Source organism: Pteropus medius, unplaced genomic scaffold (genome assembly GCF_902729225.1).
Source record: "Pteropus medius unplaced genomic scaffold, Ma_sr-lr_union100, whole genome shotgun sequence".
NCBI classification, from domain to species: domain Eukaryota; kingdom Metazoa; phylum Chordata; class Mammalia; order Chiroptera; family Pteropodidae; genus Pteropus; species Pteropus medius.
This window is the reverse complement of record NW_024349796.1, coordinates 11,884,326-11,908,317: the sequence shown is the minus strand read 5'-3', so window position 1 is coordinate 11,908,317 and position 23,992 is coordinate 11,884,326. Positions and strand designations below refer to the sequence as shown.

General features: G+C 37.7%; 1 protein-coding gene across 1 annotated transcript in view; it reads left to right on the top strand.

Moving 5' to 3' along the window:
• USH2A (usherin) overlaps window positions 1-23,992 on the top strand; it is a 576,091-nt gene that overhangs the window by 290,894 nt on the left and 261,205 nt on the right. The window contains 2 exon segments of the mRNA XM_039883360.1: window positions 20,816-20,975; window positions 22,295-22,466. Of these exon segments, the coding sequence (XP_039739294.1) occupies window positions 20,816-20,975; window positions 22,295-22,466 (332 nt within the window).

Below are 23,992 nucleotides of genomic sequence, written 5' to 3'. Positions count from 1 at the left end.
AGTTTACGTATCGGCGGGAGATGGTTAGAGAAGGTCTCCTGCTATATTTCTTTCATCTTAAACAGATGAACTCTTTCCCCAGTTCTTAACTGGATCATTCTCCTCCTCGAGTTCTCAAATCTTATAAAACCTTCTCTGTATTAATTAGGATAACCCTAGATGATGTTAACACACACACATACATTTTTCACGGCCGACACAATTTATTTCTTGTTCACTGAACAACTCTACACAGGCAAAGAGTTTGGTCAGTAAAGTTTCCTCCCTCTACACAATCATTTATGGACACAGGCAGATTCAGGTCCTTTTATGATTAACACCTGCCTCCCCAGGTTGCCCTGGATTTACCACCATTGCCCCTGTCAGGGATTTGGTATGCAGGCTAAGACAGCACCCATTCACTAGCTCACAGCTCTGTGAATCAGAAGTTTGGATGGGCTTGGCTGGGTTCCTTATTAGGGTTTCACTAGGCCAGCATCAAGGAGTTGGGCAGTCAGGACTTTTCCTTGAGAAGCTGTGGGAAAGAATTCGCTTCCAGGCTTGTGCCCATCACTGGCCGAATTCCTTGCAGTGCTGGGACTGACATCCTTGCTTTCTCGCTGGCTGTCAGCCAGGGGCAGCTTTCGGCTTCTCAAGGCCACTCGCAGGTCATTTCATGTGGCTCCCTTTGTCTCGGGAGTGCTGAACCTCTTCTGCGTCAGATCCCCTTTGTGCTTTGAGTCTCTCTGACTTGTGCTATCATCTGCAGAATCTGCTTTTAAAGGGCTCATAATGGGATTGGGAACATCTCTCTTCCACAGCAGGTCAGACAGTCATGGGAGTGTTATCTCGTCATCGTCACACTCTCGAGGGGAGGAATTCGTAGGAGGGTGACAGTCATTGGAAGTCATTCTGTGAAGGCTTTGTGCCACAGGGTTCATAGGCAGGGTTACCCAGGTGTGACTTTGCTAAGCCTTGGTTTCCTGATAAAATGGGAATAACAGTGCGTACTGCAGAGGGTCAATGTGGGAATTAAATAACGCATGTAAAAATGGCTCGCGTAGTGCTCATGACTCTAATGAAAATAGTAAATGATCACCAAACACGCGCTTTTAGTTGTGGAAATAATAGTTACTGTTCTATTATAATAAAGATTCTTACTATACCCCCCCCAAAAAATAATCTACAGGCCTGTCCCTAAACTACATATTCAGTTTAATTACAGATATGTTTATTTAGCAGCTAGTATGTACAAGTCATTACATCAGAGGTTGGGAGTTACATATATATATATATGTTTAAGATATTTCCATCATTCCTACTTTGATCACTTAGAAATGGATACAAATGAATATAATGCTGTCTAGTTTCCGGTAATTTCTGTAACAGGTGTGAGAACAAAGAAATAGGTAAACCATCTGGAAGCAGTAGTGTTACAGAGGAAATTAATTTTTTCAGGCTTTAGAGTTTCAGAAATGAAAAAAACAAAAAACAAAACAAAAAAAAACAGGCAAGTTGAGGAACCAGGATGAATAGTCAGTGGCAAAGAGCTGTGAATGTGCATCTCACGAAAATGAAGTAGCACGCGGTTTCATATGACCGAGCATCCTCGGTGACGGCCATGAGTGTGAGAGGCAAGGCAGGAGTCATTATCAGAAGTGCTCCAGGTATGTTCAGATGTTTGAACTTTGTTCTGAGGCAGCGGGAAACTATTGAGGGATTTTTAGAATTGATGCAGCATGAGCTAATCAGTGTATTCAAAAATAAATAATTGAAATATAACATTACTCCGAAACCGTCACGGTGAAACCTGTACAGCTGTCATCTCTATTCAGTAGGTGAAAGGACATGTAGGTTAGAACTTTAAACGCTGGAAGCTAATTGGACTTAACAATACAGATGGCAAAAGGATGGGGAGAAGAGAGAAAAGCATTATGTTTATTTGTTAACAGTTCTATTGTATTATATTTCTGTGCATTAGTCAGTGTAAAATCTACTTATTTTAAATCCTTTTAAATGGTGTTTAAATATTTCCTGATGACACAATCTGCTGAAGTATTTACCCTTGGCGCAGATTTCCATTAACCTTGTTGCAGAGACTAAGCCTAAAACTGTATTTTTATAGGGGCCTCGATTATGGAGTAAAGCCTAGTGAAATCATTATAAAACCACATCTGGATAAGCTTTGTCTTTCTATCCGATTTAGAAAATTCAGCAAACTATAGGAGAATACCGCTATTAACAGATCCTACATTCTCAGATTATTAGGTTGTCCTTTCTCTAAAAATAAAGGCAGAGAGGGATTAAAACCTCTAAATCTGTAAATGATATAGTGGAATACCCCGTATGCAGACATCAGGGATATTTAGGGAATTTAGTTGTATCGAATATGTAAGAAGAAGAAAAAAAAGAGGCAGGGATTAAATTCAAAGTACTCATTCCTTTTATCCTACTTCGTTCACTATTTTCATTGTTTTTAGTAGGTCTATATAAACCCTTCAGTTCTCTAAATGGTAAAATTGCCTTGATAGTTTTATAAATTATTTTAGAAATAGTGTCTCCGTATCATAAATACAGAAAAAAAAGTAATACCCAGGAAAGCTTAGGTTACCTCTTTTTGTAAAGGGTTAATTCAATGAAGAAACTGGAAAGAAAAAAAATTTTTCTCATTCACCTTAGTTTTTGATAGCTACCTCAAATTATAAATGCCTTTTATAATGTATTTGATTTTATCCATGGCAAAAATTCAAATGATTCAGAAGCAGTGGTTATTACTCATTCTTGGTTTTACAAAGTCAGTATATTCATTAGTCCTGAGTCTTTCAGTTGCAAGTCATAGAAATTTAACTTTGTTTAAATTAATTTTTATTTTGGTGACATTGGTTAACAAAATCCAGTAAGTTTCAGGTGTACAATTTCTCAGTAAGTCATATACACACACACACACACACACACACACATATATATTAGAACTTTTATATATATAGTAATATTAGAACTAATATATATATTAGAACTTTTAGAATATATATATGTGTGTGTGTGTGTGTGTGTGTGTGTGTATATATATATACATAGATATATATACATATATATATGTATATATATCTATGTATATATATATACACACACACACACATATACATATATATATGTATATATATCTATGTATATATATATATATACACACACACATATATATATATTGCATTGTATGTTCACTCCCATAGTTAGATTTCTTTCCGCCACCACAAATTGACCCTTTTTACCCCATCTGCATCCTCTTCCCCCACCCCACCCCTCACCCTGGTAACCACTAGTTGTTGTCCATGTGCATGAGTCTCTGTTTGTCCTGTTCATTTGTTGCTTTTAGCTTTATATCCCACATATAAATGATGTCATGTGGTTTTCAACTTTTTCTGTCTGGCTTATTTCACTTAGCATGATTATCTTAAGGTCCATCCATGTTGTCGCAAATGGCAGTATTTCATCTCTTCTTATGGTCGAGTTATATTCCATTATGTATATGTATCACAGCTTCTTTATCCAGTCATCTATCATCGGACACTTCTGTTGCTTCCATGTCCTGGCCACCATGAATAATGCTGCTATGAACATCAGTGTGTGAATATCTTTTCGGATATGAGTTTGTCTTGTTCGTTTGTTGCTTTTAGGTTTATGTCCCACATATAAGTGATATCATGTGGTTTTCAACTTTTTCTGTCTGGCTTATTTCTCTTAGCATGACTATCTCGAGGGAAATTTACCTATTTCATCTGATTTTTTCTGGAATGGGGTCCATTCTCCACTGGAACACAGGGCTTTCTCCATGGCCTGGGGATTGTGGTCAGTAGCAACTCTGAATCCATGCCCATCTGGCTGAGAAGCTTCCCCATTCCAGATTGGAAAACACTGAGGAAGGGTACACATTGGTCTTTCTCAGGCCATATGTACAGCCTTGGGGCCAGAGAGGCAGAGTCTGTGTGTTAGAACAAGAGTGGAAAGAAATGTACAGCCCCCGAGGAAGTCATTATGAGCTAGAGTACCAACTTAATTTAGCTCATTTGTTAAATTTACTGCCAATAAAGCCTCAACTGTGTGTATGTATGTGTGTACCTATGTGTGTATGTACGTATGTGTGTATGTGTGTGTGTATGTGTGAATAAATGAATGTGTATATGTATACAGGAATGCCGTTTATAAACATATATCCTTCGAAAACCTCTAACTCTGTTGTCTACCTGTGTTCTTCCTTTTGAGAATTTCCCTGAAATTTTATCTATTTTCTTAAAATTGAGTCTCTATTCTGTTGATTTATTTTCTCCCATTTTTCGAAACTCTTGAATCTGTCAGTGCATGGCTTACTTTCCAAATTAAGAAGTGAACTTTTAGAATATTCTTCTTCTATTTTTGTGTCGAAGAAAAGACATTCATTTCTTCATTTTTATTATCTGCATTAGTACATCATCTCATGGCCCCCCTTAACACTGTTAGGAGTGCATTACGTCTGTGGCATCAGCTCTGTAGCTAAAGTCTAAATAGCTTAAATGCTCTCTCTCCATTCATATGTGCTTATTCAACATATATATTTTAAAATATCACCTACTTTCTGGGCACTAAAAGAATTGCCGAAGACAGAGTGGCAAACTTCCTGGAACCTCCAAGTCCTGAGTTATAAATTATCTTGTATTTGGTTTCAGTCAGCTGTATAAATCTATCTAGTGGTAGATAACATTAATAAAAGTAACCATAAAACAGTACTAAATAGAATTAAAACAATTTTGTAGACTTTTACATTTTATCATGCTTGAGATTATTCCAAAGTTATTGATTTTTCTGGCCATACACTCACATAGTACTAATATAATATAATATAATATAATATAATATAATATAATATAATATAATATAATATAATATAATATAATATAAAATATGAAAAAGCCTCAAGAATACCAGTGGAAGACTAGTTAAACAGGTTATGAGTAATAACCGATGTTATACTTGAGTAATATGTGAACACTGGACTATTCTGTGGTCATTTAATAGAACAAGATGTTTACCTACAGGGGAGCATCTTCAAAGTAAATTGTAAAGAACTGGGATAGAAAAGTGCATTCAGTACTCAGCTAACATTAATATATTTGTTTATATATTTAGACCATCTCTGGAGGTGCACATAAAGGTGTAATAGCTGCTAAACCCCTAAAGGAAACTGGATAATTGGGAAATAAGAGTTAAAGGAGATTTAATTTTCATGTAAGATCTTTAGCATCATTTAGATTTTGTATTGTTTAATGTATAAAGGTATTATCCATTCAGAGTTAAGTACAATTTAAAAATAAAATTATTACAGAATGCTAAATTGTACACTAAAAATTTAGAAGAAAAAAATGTAAAAAAAAAAAAAAATTTAAAAATCACCCATAGTTTTACCCACCAGAGACAATCACTAATTATATTTTGGCTTATGCATTCTCTCTCCTTTTTTGTTGTTGTTGCTGTTCATGCACAAGATATACATATATAATTTGGGTCAGACTGTTTGAGAGTCTTTTACCACTTAATAATAGTGATCATTTTACCAAATTACTAAATCATCTTCTAAACCTTGCTTTAAATGGCTGCATGGTATTTTAAAATATTTCACAATATCTTTTAGCAAATCATTACAATATTTGGATTCTTTCTAATTTTCCTATATTATAAGCAACATTCTAATTTCAACATCCTTTTACATAAAATGTTGTTTGCGTGCATTTCTAATTCCTAAAATTAGTTCTCCAAATATTTTTGTATTATTCGAAGTGATATATTCTATTTTGTAAGTATTTTTAACATACATTAAGGATGCTTACCATATACATGCAAGCGATATTACCGTTTTTTTTTTCATTTTTGTCATTTATATATACATATTTTTTATTTTGTTAATGGTGATTTTTAAATTGTTTTTGCTTAAACTCTTAGTCAATTGACTGTACTTTCCTTCATAATTTTTTCTTTAGATAGAAAAACTTAGATTTTCCTCGCTCCTGAGAACAGATATTTCCTGATGTTTTTCTTGATAACTTATACTTTCAGAATATTTTCACATGTACCAATTCCTATGAGCTTTTAAGTCACCCAATAGTATATAACGGCTAAACAATTTTATTCCCATTTAGTAGATGAGGAAATAGAGATTCTGAAAATTTAATTGATTTGCCCAGAATCATAAAGCTAGTTAATGGTATAGCTAGGACTAGAATTTTGGTACTCGGAAAACTTTCTGGCTCTCAAATCACAAATCTCAACTAGATGAGTTTAAAGTAAAAGAATGATGGGAAATTCCATTACATTATTATAATATTCAGTGGTGTCAAAATATTAATACAACATTTGTATCCTTATCACATTATGTATTCTTAAAGGCAATATGTCAATTAAAATGTCTCATTCAAATTGAGCTTTAATTGTTTAAGTTTAAAGCAAGCCTCCTGATTTTAAATGAGAACTGTCTAATATTGTGCACTCATAAATTGGGGAGATAAAGTAGAAAATTGTAAGTCTGCAGAGTGTGATACTGACTTTCTTCGAAGTCGGTAATGAAAAGATATGCAGTGTAAACTGGGATTTTTATGACTTCCTGCTGTGTGATTTCAGATCTTCCTTATTTCAGTTAACTATACACATGAAAAAATAATATATCCTTTTAATCCACTCACCAAAACGGTAGTTTACTAGAGCTGCCATGACTGAATATCAGACTGGGTGGCTTAAGTAACAGGCATTAATTTTCACACAGCCCTGGAGGCCGGAAGTCCAAGATCAAGGTGTCAGCAAGTTTGATTTCTCTCAAGGCCTCTCTCCTGGGCTTGCAGATGGCCACCTTCTGGTTATGTCCTCACGTCTTCCCTCTCTGAGCATGCATCCCTGGTGTCTTTGTGTGTCCAACTTTTCTTATAAGGACACTGGCATTTGTCCTTAAAAGGACAAATTGGATTAGGGCCCACACGAAAGGCCTCATTTTAACTTAATCACCTCTTTAAAAACCCTGTCCCCAAATACAGTAACATTCTGAGATACCGGGCATTAGGAGTTCAACATGTGAATTTTGCAGGAATACACTTCAGCCCATAAACAGTGCATATTTTTTTGCAATGATTGCATCCACCTGTGTACCAAGGTAGTGAAAATTATGCAAACATGTGTTTGTTTGTTTGTTCCTTTTGGTGTATAACTCGTCAGGAATATTAGAACAAAATATTTTTAAGAATGCTCATTTGCGGTTGTTTGATTCATTAACTTATTCATACATCCATCCCCTATTCGTGCATCTTTACTGCGTATTCTAAGGGTCGGACAATGTAGGAATAATTGAGGGAGGAGTACCCTGCTGCAGTAGTCATGTGTGGTTTTCAGTTTTCCTCTCCATGTTCCCATCTCATATGTTTAGCGTACTCTACTAGAATCATTGGTTGATATAGTCGTCTTTCTTACTACATTGTGAGTGCCTTGAGGGTAGAAACTGTGTCTTTCATAGTCTGTCCTGAAGACATGAAAGAGTTTATGCTTATAGTAGAACAATAAGATCGTTTTCAAAATGAAGGACTGAGGGAATCAATTATATCATTTATGGAAGAACTAGACATTATTATGTGGAGAATTTGCCAGGATGCCTGACCGGTATTCAGAGGGATATTCAAGGATAGTTATTTGTCTGACACTACAGCCAGCTCCAAATTGGTAACAGAGAAGTGACATACGTCAGAATGCTCGATACACATCAGGTAAATATTTGTTTTCAGTTTCTCAATGTTGCACATCTACACAGACTATTACAAAGCTCATATTCACCTAATTTGTGCAAAACCTGTGAGAGGTACCATCCCATGGCTACAAATATGACTCATTTGATTAAAGTGCATTAAATTAATCTACTATTTTGAACATTCATAGTGGTGTTATAAGTAAATTTCATGAAATCACAACCAATATATTGGTACACATTTAAACAAAATAGTTGGCTTACTATAAGTGGGAAATCTCAGATGAGTGTAAGTGAATAACTTTAAGACTTAACAAAAACTTCCTTCTCGTTGATTAAAAATCCCATCCCACATTTACTATACTACTGAGTTAAGTTCAAACTTAGTAGAAAAAGAGTTTGAGTCAAAATAAAATTGCAGTAGAGTTTAGGGAAATTCGTCTCCTGTATCTCAACTTTTAAAAGCTATTTTGCAAAGACGATATTCTTATATTGCCCTCTCTACTTTTTTTCCCCACCCTATTGTGGAAATATATATAAGTCCAGCAACTCTTAGGGAAATACTATCAAATATTTGAATATCTATTTCATGTGGGGAGATTAGAAAGTCACTTTTTGCCACTTGTGTACCTCTATTATGCAAAAATCAACAAGATGCAGGTCATAAATTCTATTAGGTTGGAACTCTGGTGTAAAAATGACTATATAGATAATTTTAAGAGATTTCTCCCTGAGCTGAATTACTGCTATAAAGTTAAGCTTGGTTTTTAAAATATAAATCAAATAAATGTTTTCCATAAGTCTACATAAAGTGAACTCCCACAAACTTTTGAGTAGGCATTTCTCAAGTTCAGTGTCTGTAGAATTCATGAAAATGTAAGCATTTGGAGGGCTAATAATAAAATATTAATGCTAATACATTACTTTCAATTTTATGTCTGTATTTCAGTGCTAATACCCTCATTGTAATTTGTTAATCAGTGAAACGAGAGTTCTTCCATAAATTAGTTCTTTTTATAAGTAGTAGTTCAGTCCCCATCATAGGAGATACACTATAATTTGTAATTTTGCACAAATATTCTTCTCCATTCATTAACCGTTTTACATTGTAAGCAATATAGAGTGGCTTAGAATCACTGGTACATAATAAACATCTGTACGAAATAAAGCCCAGCATCCTGGAAATTTGGGAAACATAACTAGAGCAATATGTAATTCAAAAGAAATATCCGAAAATATCTCATACATATCTTGTTATCTGCCGTATCTCAGCATATAAAACAGATAGTAGATGCACAGCAAATATTTGCGGAGTGAATATAAAAATAAATGACAAAACTATTTAAAAGTGTATATCTATTAAATAAATATGCGTCCTTTCACGAGAAATCAGGTATTTGTTTTGGATTTAGATGAAAGACAATGTCCTGGGCTTTAGATAATTACATGATAAGGTATATTTTAAAAGTATATTAGTAGTGGTATTTATAAGCATTAATTGATGGGAGTGACATCTAAATAGAAAGAATCCATTTCTGCTGTTTTTGATAATCGTTTGAAATTGTTCTCTCTCCTGTGTGCTGCATTCTCCTTCATAAGATGCTTTTATGGCTGCCTTATTTTATCTTTATAACAATCATAGGTAGAAATGTTACAAAGAATGTACCTTTTTTAACACATGAAGAAACTGAAGCCTAAAATTTCAATGATTCACTTAACATTAACTCAAGTCAAAACTAAACTTGAAGCTGTCTTTACTGATTCCTTCTCCCCCTCCTCTTCTCTCCCCTACCTTTTTCTCTCATTTTCTCATGCCATAGTGCAATCCAATAGCATTTGAAGTTTCGTCTGCCTGCTTTTGTAATGGGCTCTAGCTTTACCTAATAGCAACTTCATCGAGGAAAATAAAAAGGGAACTGACTGTGTGATTATTAACCAAACTCATATATAGCTGGTACCAGCTTTATCCATGGAATCCATCATAACAATCTCAGTGTGTGTCAATCTCTTGTCCCAATGTTTAAAATTTTAGGTACCAAACTCTGGAAATGTGAGGGGGGCTTTCGCTTTTCATTTTGTACTCTTTTGTACTGGACTAGCTTAATTTTTACTGTGTGCATACATACAGGTTCCCTCAAGATTAAATAAGTAATTTCATGGAAAAAAAAAAAAAGGGAAAATTCAAATCACTATACAAATAAGTTCATAACAACATTTATGAACATTTTTAGTTAACAAATATATATTACTATTTATGTCAAGTATTATTTTAAATAGTTTGCGCATATATATATATAAAAAAAATTAATATATACTTTTGCTGCGTTAAGTATAGCCAGGCAGTCTTGGATTCAGATATATTGTCTTACATCTGTATTATGCCATATTTCCTTACTTTTGTAAAATATGGTTAATGTTGTATGCATCTATCTGTCCATTTATCTTTCATATTGTCTTTTATATTATCCAGATGAGGTTATATTATTTTCTTTCCTCAAGGTCAATAACCATATCTTAATCGATTTTGTTTGGGTTGTTTTTGTGTTTCTTTGTTTTGTTTCGTCATTGTTGTTTTGGACAGTTTTTGAGAGCAAAAGGGGATAAGGTTGTTCTGGGTTATACTGAAAAAAGGAAAGAGATCCAGTTCTCCTGTCACTTGTTACCTGTAAACTATGCTGATTTTCACTTTTCTCTCCTAAATCCCTGCTTTAAAGTCAGTGTCCACTTAAGAAATATAAAGACTCCTAGAGGATGAGCCTTGATGCCGTGGACACACACTGTTTATATTCAGAATTGAATATAGATTAATGCATGGTGGATGGGTGGATGGGTGGATGGATGGATGGTGGATGGATGGGGATAAATAGATGTAAATAGATTTATCTCACATTTTCTCAGATCTTATTAATCTGAATATACAAACAAGGCTCATACTTATATAGACTCTAATACTTACGTTCTAATACTCTATTACTTGTATTTCACTTGTTAACTGCCCTCACCTGCTAGTGAATAATGTTTCCCGCAGTCCTCATGTACTTCTGAGGCGCTATGCTGAGAGCCTGCTAAATAACAGGAACTGTACTTGATGCTATAACTGAAAACTATTGAGTTATTAACAATTAATTAGGAAAAAAAAAAAAAAGGAACACTCCATCACATATAGGCAAGTTAGATAAACAAGGGCTTCCCAAAGGGGGAAGAGGAATGTAAATGTAGCCACAGAAATAAAATAAAATAACAAAATGAAATACTAAACATTTATCAAATTTGTAAGTTTTTTAAATACATCTCAGTATTATTGGGGAGATTGGGAAGAGTTCTTTCATAGAATGCTGCTGTGGCGAAAATTGGCAGTTTATCTCAAAATATGGATCGCCTTTTACGGATGGCATGCCCACAGATTTTCTCCTGTAGATGCTTTCTCTACTCTTCTCTACCTAGTCCTGTGCCTTTGCCTCTGGGTTCTCTTTGGGTTCCGCTGATGGAGGGCATAGCCGGGCAGGACGGCTCGCTCTCCAGGCTCCGTGCCTGCAAGGCTCCCGCTGGGCAGTGGTTGTGCTCCTCTGCAGAAGGGAAGTCCCCTCTCATAGCACAGGCCTCTGCTCAGCTGGCCGTGAACTTCCAGGCTAAGTGACTGTGTCTCAACCTGGCCCTAGCCACCAGGTACATTGTCATTCTTGAACGTTACCCTAACCTTGCTCCATACTCTGTTAATAGTCCCTCCCATGGTTCTCTTCAATAATTCCGTTTGAGTGTGCCATCTGTTTCCTTGCTGGGACCCTCAAAAATTCCCCTTGGACTTTGAAGTCCATCTTCTAAGAGTTCGTGTTAAAGAAACAATAAGGTACATAATAAAGTAAATCTATATAATGTGCTATAATAGGGATCAAAAATATTCCACTGAAGCACAAAAGAGGGATTCATTCAAACTAGAGAGAAGGCTTCCTGTAGGAGTTGGCATTTGATTAGTGTCTTGAGGGCAGCATGAGAATTTGCCAAAAGAAAAATGTGTACGTGTCTGGCTACCCAAAGAGACATACTTTTTTATTGACTCATTACTTCTGTTTATAGTGTCCAGTGTGGACTAGGCTAGAGTAAGTGTTAAATTAATACTTAAGAATTGATGATGGGTCTGCATGGAAAGCAGTACTTCACAGTGTCAGAGTGTGGCCTGGGAGAAGTCTACTTTGGGAAACAGGCACAGCCTGGCCCTGGGTGACCCCTACCTGAGTCCTCCCGCCTGGCTTTCCTGGCGAAGCCAGGTGGCATTTGATTTGGGCCTCACACAGTTGATCTCTTTGAGCTTCAATTTTGTTATCTGTATGTTGAGAATAACAGTACCTGTTTCACGGTTATTTTGAGACTTAAAGGAGAAAGTATGAAATGTACTGTATGTTGAATGCCACGTAGTAGGTAGCCAGGGTTATAGCTACTCTTATTACTGAAGTAATAACATTTTACCTTCGCTATATTTTGTGCGGAATACTGATTCATAAATTTATTATTTTCCTGCCACAGGTAGCCAGACTCTTATCATTATTCTCGTTATGTCTCATTAATTTTTGTTGTTTAACAATACGTCACATGAGTATTGTCTTGAAATATATTAACTGGCTTCTAAGGTTATTAAAGAATATGATAGTAGCAAATACCCATGTAAGTCTGGGGGAGAACTTTCAGTTTTGCATGGGATGTTTAGCTAAGTTATGTGACTAAAGTTTGTTCAGAGGTATTCCTGGAATGGTAGCTCAATTCTCTCTCTCTGGTTTGTTAGTTACAAGCATTTATGAAGATGGAAAGCCGGTGACTGACTCCCTAATTCTCTCTCTCTCATTGTCCACAAGCCAGACAGGTGATAGAGGATTGGTGGATGTATGCATGTGTGTGTATGTGTGTGTGCATGTGTGTGCGTGCATATGTGTGTGTGCACGTGTGTGCGTGCATGCATGCATGTGTGTGTGTGTGTGTGTGTAGAGGGAGAAGGAAGGAGGGAGAGGGAGGGAGCGATATTGGGGTTACTGCTCTAGGGTTACAGTATTATAAAAGTACCTGAGAAAAACAACCTTGGGCTTTAATACACTATAATTTCTTACAAATCGACTGTTAGAGGTGCTCAGGAAGCCAGGCCGGAAGACAGCTGGCTAAGAATGCGATCAGCCTAAGGAGTTCTGCTTGGAAGCCTTTTGTTAGATACAGCCAAGAAGAAAAGCGGGAAATGAGGAAGCGTCATCCCTCATTATCACAACTGACAGTCACAGTTCTTTATTTTTCCTCCCCAAACTAGTGATTGGCACCTCCCAGCAGTCTGGGCTCCCCCTCTTCACGCCACCGACTACTGTCCTCACAGAGGGGCCAGGTCTTCCTTTATTTAGAGTTGGTTTTCTTATTGCAATGAAGTGTTCACTCCTCAACCATCAGGAGTGTCCGAAGTATGAAGAGTCAGAAGGGGATGCCTCGGAGAAGACGCGTACTTGTCACTAGTGTGAGGGTGCTCACAAGGGACGTGTGTTTTAAAAAAGAAAAAAAAAAAAGCATCTAAATAGAATGCAAAGTTTGTACACATTAAGGAGAATCGCGAGGTGCTCCGAATAATATGAACTCTGAACAGGGTTTTCATGAAAGGGAGGCGTGTGGGTTTCTCTGGTGAGGTAGAAAACATTGTGAGCACAAATAGAAAATTTGTCGAATTTAGTAATGTGGCGTGGGTACAGTTTTATGTATGAGTCCCTCCCAGACAAAGCGATTCCAGCTCTGCATACTAGCTTAAAAAACAAAGGAACTGGATGTCGGTGATGGGTAATCGTTCACCCGGCCGAAGAGAAGCATGCTGCAAGGTAGGGCTTCTATGGGGGGCAGAAGAGCAATGATGCTCAGGCCATAGGAAGCCCCTGTTTTTATTAAATCAGGCCAGAGCCTGATTTCTCTGGACCCAAAGGGCTGAGCAAGCAATTGTGAAGCAAGGACTACGCAATGGCAGAGATGAATGCAAGCTGACATTCCACGTGCATTCTGGCATAGCTCACTGCTTCCGCGACGGCCGTGGAAAACACGCCACCTCCTAGGGCCACCGCCTCAGACGTGTTCCCACTGAACCATGACAGAGCAGGGGTTCTCAAGTTGGAATAGCAAGTGATAGAAGGAAATGTGGTCAGCAACGGCCTAGATCGTGCCAACATTTTTAAACATCTAGGTGATTTCTGGAAAGGATGAGCATCGAGGAGAGAAGAGAATCAGGAAAAACTATATTTTTCATTTACGAAATACTAGGAAATTATTAGAAAAACAGCTAGATAACATGCATTAGGTAATAAGAAGCAAGAACTGCTTTGTAATTTTCCGATGGGAAAAACCGATAAGAAGATATAAATTCTTCAGTTTACACCAGGAGTTAAAAGAAAATCATTGCCTACTTATTGGTTCATTTTGTAAATTGAGATCAATGAAATTCTCTGAACAACAGCATGAAATCAATTGTAAAATAGCATATAATTCATGGCCAGTATTGTAAATTATACTTAGCTTGACAGTAATCAGTGAGGTTTCCATGCAGTGGGGTGCATGCCGTGTAACCTGTCTGAGGATAATGCCTGTGGATCCATTTCTCATGCGTATTAGAGTGATCTGTTTTTCCCTGTCCACAGCTCTGTGTTCTTATGCAAATGATGCAATCAAGCAAATGGAAAACAAGATGGTGTTGCTTCAGGCTCTGACAAACAGTGGCCTTGTGCTTTCAGGGTACCCCACCCCCACCATTGACACCTCTCGGGGTTTGTGTACATACCTGCAATTGTTTGAATCCATTGATCCATCCAATCGCCCTTGAAGGGCCTAATCTCATCTGTAGAGACTTATCACCAAATCAGTTGCAGTAAGGGAGGGGGAGGAGTTATCATTATAGTCCTTCCTCTTGGCATGAAATGTTAAATCCGTGGCTTTGTTTATGACTTCACCCCAAAGAATGCCTTATCCTTGCTTCTCCTAAAACCCTCTTTTTTGTTTTTTTTTTCATTTTAAAATTAACTCTTTTTTATAAAAAAAATTCCTCTGTCATTCATTCCTGTTTCACATAGCTGCTCCCCGCCCCACGTGACCTCTTTTCTCTAGTTTTCCTTCCTCTTCCTCACTGTCTCCTCCCATGTCACCAAGACTTCGCAGCCGGCCACCTGTGCGGCCTCCTGTACCGCATATCACGTTAGGTTCTATCTCCTTCTTTTTTTTTTCATGCCTCATTATTCAAAGGACGCGAGTGACACTTCATCTTCTTATGGAAATGCATTAAGAATAATCCACTGCGGGGGGTGGGAGGACAATACAGGCATAAAAATGACTTGAAAGTCAAAAAAGCTATTTAATCAGCCTGGCTTTCTCTGTAGTATTGAGTCTGTACTTTTCAAATTTTCCGAATCTAAAGAAAATCCTCAGTTCCTGTTTTAGCAAAAGCATAGCAATCAGATTTCCGGAACCAGATACGCGGCCTAAAAATAATTTGGGAGAATTAATTTATCTTAACAAAAATCAGTTGGATAAAAAAATTAATTCTGCATAGGTTTGAAAATCTTGGCCGTATGTTCCTAAGCGTAAATGAAGTGCCAGTTGAGCATGGAGCCTTTAGAAATCTCAGCCAATAAGACATATACCCATATCTCTATTTCTATTACCGTTTATATCTTTGTTTCTATAGCTCAGCTTCACATCTGACTTCACGCCCCTAGTTCCAGGGTCTTCCATAGTGTCTTGGCATTTGGAGTGACATTTCCCTCCTCCGTGCACAGGGATCGCTACTGAGATAACCCACGCAGATCCAGTAGGTCTTCTCGTAGCTTCCGGTTCACATGTTGGGGACTGAGATCTCTGTTTTCTGTGTCCCTGCCTGTCTACACACACCAAGGTCTTTTCTTTGGCTGGGGACAGTCCCCTGCCTGGGACTCTTCCTTGGAGATGGGCATCGGGCCCCACTTCCCGAGATCCTGCACATGTTATGTTTCCTTCTTTTTGTCTTTATTCCGTCAATTTGGTGAATCTGAGGTGGAGGAGGGGAGGGACTACACCCCGAATTATATCTAAACCCTGAGTCTCCTCTGTTCCCATAATGGCTTTGTCCAGGAGAGCTCTCCAGCAACTTCTGCTTTCTGCCCAGTCACATTCTGTTTCACACTGAGTACCTATTTTATAGATAAATCCTGAATTGATAATTTAATCGAGAGAAATTTAGATGAGAATTTAAATAAGAAAAAGACATAGGGTCACAGGCAGGGAAGAGCAGCAGCAGAAGAAAACTTTATTGATATTGATGATAGCCATATTGATCGTAACCCTGGATGACACAGATACAAGCTTTATAGAGGTTCAGAGGTGAGAGCTAGACCCAAGGGCTTCAATTCGAGACCCCATTGGGTTCCCCCAGATAATTGGCCAAACCAGGAAAAGAAAGAGAAAAAAAAAATAAGTGCAATGAAGAAGACAAGACTGTTATTCCTGAGGATTGCCAAGGGTCCAGTTCAAATTGGAAAACCTAAAATTAGAGTAGACTGAGTATGTTTAGTACTATCTCCCAGTCATATTTTAGAGATATGAGAAGTGTTAGAGAAATCGGATGGTAAGTATAGAAGAACTCCAGAGACCTGGACAGTCGCAATTTAAAATGGGTGATGAAAGATCCTAGCAAGGAAAATGCAAACCTTGTGAATACTGTGGAAATAGGAAAAGTACTAAGAGACCGGACACTGTGCGGCAGCAAAGGAGTGGCTGCATTAATGTGACAAATGGAAGAGGTGGAAGGTTACCAGTTTGTGGTCGGATAGGGTAGATTTTAAATTAAGAATCTTGGAAATCGCTCCAAAGGTGATCAAGTGGTGGGCATAACTCTGCTGACTCTTGAATAAATGAAGTGGAGGTGAAGGGCATTACATTGGAGGAAGTTAGAGTGAAGCCAGATTCAGAGATGAGTCATTACTGAGGATGTTGGAGTTGCCAAAAAAAAAAGGGATTATGATTGAAAAGAAAACCAAGCCAATGCTGACGTCATTGAGGAAAAGAGAAGTATGACCTAGGAGGTTTAATAGATGTCAAGTAGGTCTTGGGCATACATTTCCTTCAATAATAAATTGGTATCAGTAAACCACAGCTGTCTTTTTTTCCATTCATGACATACATGCACATCATAGAAAATTTGAAAACTACATGCAATCAAAAAAATCATCTATGTGCCCTCCCTCTGAGAGAACCACTATTAACATTTTGGCATGCCCTTGTCTCCTATTTTTTTTTTTTTTTTTTTGAAGTGTTTGAGAATTACATTTTGGCATTCAAACAAGTACAACTTTGCCTTTTTCTTGTTTTTATACAGTAATTTTTTCTTATTTTTATATTTTTTAAATATAAAAAATATATTTTTAAATATAAAAAAATATGTTTTTTATATATTTTAATAGCGATTCTCCTTCATCTCACAATTACAAACCCCACCATTGGTCTGATAATGGGATTCATTAGACACCTTAGAGTTTTTAGACTGGCAATCTGGTATCAGGCATCGAGATCCCCCTCTGGTCTTGCCCATTCACTCATTCAACAAATAAAGGTATGGACATCACACAATCCTGGAGACATCGTGGTGAACATGATAGAGAAATCCCTTTCTGCAGTCAAGTAGTTCATATTCTCCTGGGAGGGATGTACAGTCATGACACAATCATTTTGTTCTCAGGCTTTGGGAATTTTGATAAGGAGCTAAACCAGGTGATATGACAGAGAGTACCCGGGGATGATGGTAGTCATGTTGTTAGATGATTTAAAAAGACTACTCAGAGGAGGACGAGCCTGATCGATGAGAAAAATTCACCCAAGTATAAAGAAAGAGAAAATAGATTTAGAGGAACAGAAATGTGTCTGGTGTATGGAAGGAGCGAGGAGAAGTAAGCAAGTGTCAAGTAGCATCTCCTCGTGGATCATTATTGAATTTCATTCTAAGAGCAGGAGGGGGCCACTGCAGGGGGTTACTCTGGGGAATTCAAAGACAATCTTGACCAATGATCTTGCCTCCTTAAACAGTAGTGGTTTCAGGTGTACTGTGTATGACTTGACTTACGTATGTTGTGAAATGATTATCATAATAAGTTTAATTAGCATCCCTGATTCTTACCTTTCAAACTTACCCAACTCTCCCGATTCTTCTAGTTCTGCTTCCAACAGCGTATTTCACATTATCCAGCACCAACATCCTTAAACCCTGTGAGACTCTCAGTTGACAGCTATGCTGTCTCCTAAAATAGAACCCCTTGCGCATCCATAGTCTTTGAGGTGAAGAGTGATTATGCTATTTTCTCTCCTTGCTTTGCATACTTCATGGGTCAACCCTAAGTATGAATGGAGGACTTGGGCAATTTTGGGTATTTTCTATTTCAATCCTGGTTTCCTAGATCCCATACCGTCTCATGTAACATTGCCCTTTTAAGTGTGCTCATTTCCTCATTCTGGTCTCCCTCAGCCCCCAACCATCATAGAAATAGATGCTTCCCAATCCATAGAGTTGGATATCTTGTCACAGCAGAGTCCAGGCACAGACAGTAACTTGAGAACTAATTGGTACAAGAGGCTACTCTCATCTGAGGCGGACATTGTGGCTGAGGGAGAATTTAGGTGATGATAGGTTCTGAGCAGGGAGGCTACATCATGAAAGGGAGTGAGACCTTCTGTGACAAGGAGATACTGTGATGTGGTGATGCCATGATGATGCATTCTGACCCCAGCAGCTTCACACAACTCAGGATTCCCAGATATGCAAGTCTGCCCCAGCAGACACGCGCCACCAAGTATCAGGCTGACTTTGAATGGTATGACTTTTTCACCATTGGCAAGCTGCGTAGCCAAACCCCTGCCTCAAGCTAGAATATGAGAAAGCAAGACAAACGGTCCCAACACACAGAGTTCACTGGCCAAAGAACGTTGCGGCATCCAGTCTTATTTGCAGCTAGCTGACCCAGGTGATCTGGTATGGCTAGGAGAGATACTCATGCAAAATATCCCAAAGCCATTCAAAATCGGCCACGTGGAGGAGTTTCTGGCTGGGGCGTGCTGTTTCAGAGAGGTTAGATGTATTCTCCCGTTCCAATACTGTAGCTTGTCCCTAATTGCAGGAGTCCCTTCTTTTCTCTAGATTCTGTGTCCCCTTGGTTTTGCTCCTGAAACTAGATTTAGAGTCAAATCCCCAGCTTCCCATTCCCTGGGAATGCAAGGAATTCAGACAAATGGAAGAAATGAGAGGCCGACAGGTCACCAGGTATCAGCAGGGGAAGATGAAAGAACAAGGGAATGGCCGATAGACTGTGTCACCGTATTAACACGTCCGAATTTGGGCCAGGATCGGACCGGCTAGTAGGCACTTTTCTTTGCATGAAATTTCCCCACAGGAAACAACAGCTTAACTCCCTTCCTGGCATCTGAGGCCACTGTTCTCATCATTTTAACTTCATAAGTTTCATAGAATGTCGGTCAGAATCGAGGCACCGCTGCCCTGTCTGCTGTGCACACATGGTGCAGCCGTTTCGGTCACAGGTCAGCCGTGCCTAGCAGTACCACGCCATTTGAACACCAGCTCCGAAGTGTCCTTGCAACCTCTCTCCTGTCCTCATTGTTGGAGGGGGCCCTGCCTCAGCTTGGTACCACTGAGTGCCTATAGGATAAAGTTGAGAAGAAAACAGGGCTTACTCAAAACATTGTCTCTTCTTGATCCACCAGTTTTGTTCTGGAGTAGCTATATTTAGTGTAAAATTATTATTTTTTGCCTTCGGAGGACCTACATGTTTAACCAATTGATTATACTTTGCGTGAAAATCGATGTGATCTTTTCCCAGTTTACTTCTGCTGCCCATGCAACACAAAATCTATTTCCCTGACTTAGGTGGCATTTCATGCATTTTTTTAAACATGAAATTGTAATGGTTCGAGATTAATGAGATTTAAGAATATGTGTCACTTAGATCATGATGAAAGTATTTCAAAAATATTCCAGAAAAAAAACAATGATTATTCATAGCAGTATAAAAGTGTGACGTTTAAATCTTAGTAAAGTCAACTGAACATTGGTTAGACGCGTTCAACAAAATAATTATTGAATACTCAGATAAAGGAATTATTCATGTTATTTCACAATCAAATTAGTAAGTGACAGATTAGTTAATTCAAGGGAATTTGGTATCCATTAGAAAGGCAGACAGGTATAAAGTAGAGGGGAAGTTCAGGGGACGGAGAGATTATTACTGGCTGGGGTAACATTTCACTCCCTTGATAATCTTTCATACCTAGCTCAACTGTATCTGGACCATTGCATTCATTCATTCTTTATTCATTTATTCAAACACATATATTCAAAACCTACAACGTGCCAGATATTGTGCTAGATACTGGAGATGCAAAATGAATCTAGCACCATTCCTTCGCTTACAGTGTTCGCTCGGATGGATCAAATAGTCATGTAAGCAAATCACTGTGACACAGCATTGCAAGCACTATGCTAAAGGTACATGGGAGGAAAAGGAGAGGATAATAGCTCCATCTTGTGCCAGGGGTCACAGCAGGATGTGTTAGGGACATCTTAAAGAAACAGGCATTTGCACTGAGACTGGACAGCTTGAAGGTCATATAATAGTTGGTCAGGTGGAAGAAAGGAATTCAGCAAAAGGAATTACAAGTACAAAGTCATTGTTACAAGCTAGGTATTTGCATTTCAAAAGCAACTCTTCAAATATGCTTTAAAAATAATTTAAATGCCTCATTTATTTTTTAACAGCCATTGAACTACCTCTAAACGCAAACTGATCCACCTGGCCATAGACGTTCAAGGAAACAGTCAAATTGTTAAACTGGAAAAGTTAAGAGTTCGACTGACACTTGTGCATTTAAAAATAACCATAGTGTATTTCAAGGATGAAACAGGCTATATTTTATTGCTATTGATTTTGATGGCTTTTGTTTCTTACTCTAAGCTTTATTTTAACAGTTCTGAGAACTAGGAATGTAGAGAAACGAAATCTCCAGAATGAAATGTATCATTAAAAGTAAATTCTTGTTTCCCTCACTTCCTAGATTTAGCAGTATTTACGCCCCACCAGTTTCTACTCAGTGCTTGTACACATGCGGGATGCACAAACAGCTCCCTGGTCATACTGTATACGGCACAGCTGCCACCAGAGCATGTGGATTCTCCAGTTCTGACCATCCTGGATTCTAGAACTATATACGTACAGTAAGTAGAAATATCGTCCCTATCCCACACTGGTTCATGCAAGAATCCCAGGGAGTTCAATCAAGGGAAGGGTTGGTGACATAAAATTAATTTTATTGTGATTAAATGCATAGGGGTGATTAGTTCCTTGGTTCTGGGATGCTTTGATTATCACTTGCCAACTTAATTTCCATTTTGTCTTTGTGCAATCAGGCCGAGCTACATGTGTACACAGATTCCGTGCAAACTTCAGTACGGGAAACACTGACCATTTACAGGGCTGCCTTGGGCTTTTTATACAGGAGGCATTATTTGTTAACGATTTGGAATTAGAGAGTATACACATATATTTTTTTTTTTTTTGAGTGTGACCTAGGACCTTCTTCTTTTCTTGCAGTTAAAATCACAAGAAACTTTCACATGTAGGCATGTTCAGGTTATTTTCGATATGTTAGTGCTTTTTACTCATTTCTTAATACAAGAGGTGCAAGGTGTATTACAGTACCGAATTAAACCTCCCTTGCCACCAGTTAATACTTATTTACATTCATGTCTCTTGGTCTCAGTTTTCTCATCTGTAAAAGAAGAGTTTGGAATGAATTAATTATGATATTCACTGAGGCTGAAAAGCATTATGATTTGTATCCCATTGTTCCCAATCTAAATGCTTCTGTTGGTTTTCCCGTGTGCCCTAAGCTGAGTTCATGTTACTTATCCCAAATGATTTCCCACTCATCTATGTATTTCCAATGTCTGCCTCTTCCACGACCACCCTCTCATTCCCAGGACACCCTAGAACACTCTCCACTTTTCCTTCTGCCCACCAAATCCAATTTAATCCATCGAGTGTACAACCTATGTATCCAAGTCGTGTGTGCCTCCTTCAGGAAGTCTTAATTTAAACCTCACTCTTTCAGCCCTTCTAATCCTCAACTTCTCTGTATTCTGTAGTTGCATGTTAACGGTTAGATTACTGTCTTTTTCAAGACAACTATGTTATTCTCTCTCTACCCTTTCTCATAACTGCTCAGATGTTTTATTTTTCCCAGTATTTGTTCTGTGGCTTAAATTCAAAATCAAGTACTCGTACATCTTGTGTTATTAGCTAATTAAAAATATAAGTAACTAGAGAGCAGGTACTATGTCATGTTTTCTTTATACCATTCAATAGGTGTTTAATAAGTACTTTTTTTTTTTTTAAGTGAATCACTTTTGAGCTTTCAGTGTGTTTTTTTACAGCGACATAAATCCAAGTTCATGTACGTCCTTTAAATATCTCGCGTGTTTCAGGTTGGGCTTGAATGAATGATGATGATAATGCTACGTGTTCCCATTCCTAGGTGGGTACCACCAAGACAAGTAAATGGGATTCTGGAGCGCTATGTATTATATATTTCAAACCGCACGCGTGATTTTGCCGTTTGGGATGTCGTCTACAACAGTACAGAGCTTTTTCGGGATCTCACGCTACAGAACCTTTCGCCCGGCACGAAATATCTCGTCAAGCTGGAAGTAAGTTCATTCCACTTTCACCACTTCCTCTGTCCCCATTTCTTCCCTCAGTGCTTCTCTTTCCTTTGTCCCATCTTCTCCTCCTCCTTTACCGAAAACACAAAAAAAAAACCAGCTGAAACAAAAAACCTCATCTATTGCTATTTGCACTGAAAACTCAGTTCACATCCTCAATGCGAATTCTGTCGGTCTGATCATTTATTTTATATTACGCAGCGACAATCTGAGTCAGTAGATTTTCCCAAATCTAATTTAGGAATATCGGTAATTATTTCTTTTTTATTATTTGTGGAATGTCATAATTGTTGAGAGCTTTTCTAAAATGCCTGGATTAATAAGGTTATTTCCCCATGGAGCGAGAATTCATTTGAAAAACAATGCACAGTGTGAAAATTTAAGTCTTCTATTTTAAAATGAAGGTTTAAATGACCCCCAGATATTCTTGATTGTTATTATATTCTGGTTTACATTGCACTTCTATCTCAAAAGAACAGTCACTTAATAAAACCCTAGAATCAACATAGTTTAGAGGTTTCTTTAGACAGACAATAGCATTTTTAATGCAAAATAACACTTTTATACAAAGGTCTTTTAAAAGACCTTGATATTACTGTGGAATTTATACTCAGTACTTCCTTTTGTTTTTTGATGAAATATAATCTTTTTTTTTTAAGTTTAATAGCACATCTGAAAATAACTGAATATAAACATGAGATTGTCCCTATTTGTTTTAAACACACTGTTCATTTTATAGCAATACCTATATAAGGATATTTGCTTTGATAAATGCCATAGAAAATATTCTGCTCTTGATTATGAATAAATTTACATTTATGTAGACACTGTGTATGCATTCATTTTACTTAACATGCTCTTGAGTGCTCTAAATATTATACCACAAGAAAATAAACTACATTCAACTATCGCTAACTGTCTGACCTGACACCAAAAAACAAGGGCAATCAGACAATGACAGAAATCCCGTTCAGAACTGACTCCGTGTGCCTAGGTACTCAGCACGCAGAAGGGTCTGTGATCCGCAGCTTTGATTATTTAGTTTTATTTCCCGAGATGTAAGAAGTATACTAATTTGATTTTCAAAAGCTAATACAGAAATCCACACTGTTTTCAAAACAGTGGTAAATATCAAAATCTAGGAGTCTCTTGCTCAGAAGCAACCAAAATTAAACAGAACTTGTTGTGCTCTTGGTTTTTATGGGAGGCAAATGACACGAAACAAAGTTCTGCTCTCAAGGCAGTGTTTAGGATATGCTGTGCAGTCAGTGAAAATTCGCCTTAATCTCCTGTGTCATGTAAATCTGTAATACCTTGAAAAATGAACACCACTAGATTTTGATTTCACTCTCCTGAGTTTCAGTTCAGATTCTCCACTGACTGTGTGACCTGAGGTAAATTCACTTAACCACACTGAGTTTCATGTTTTTTTTAAGACTAAAATTAGTACTTTAAACTAAATGATTTTTTTTATTTTTTTAAAATAGCTCGATTGAGTTATAATTGACCTA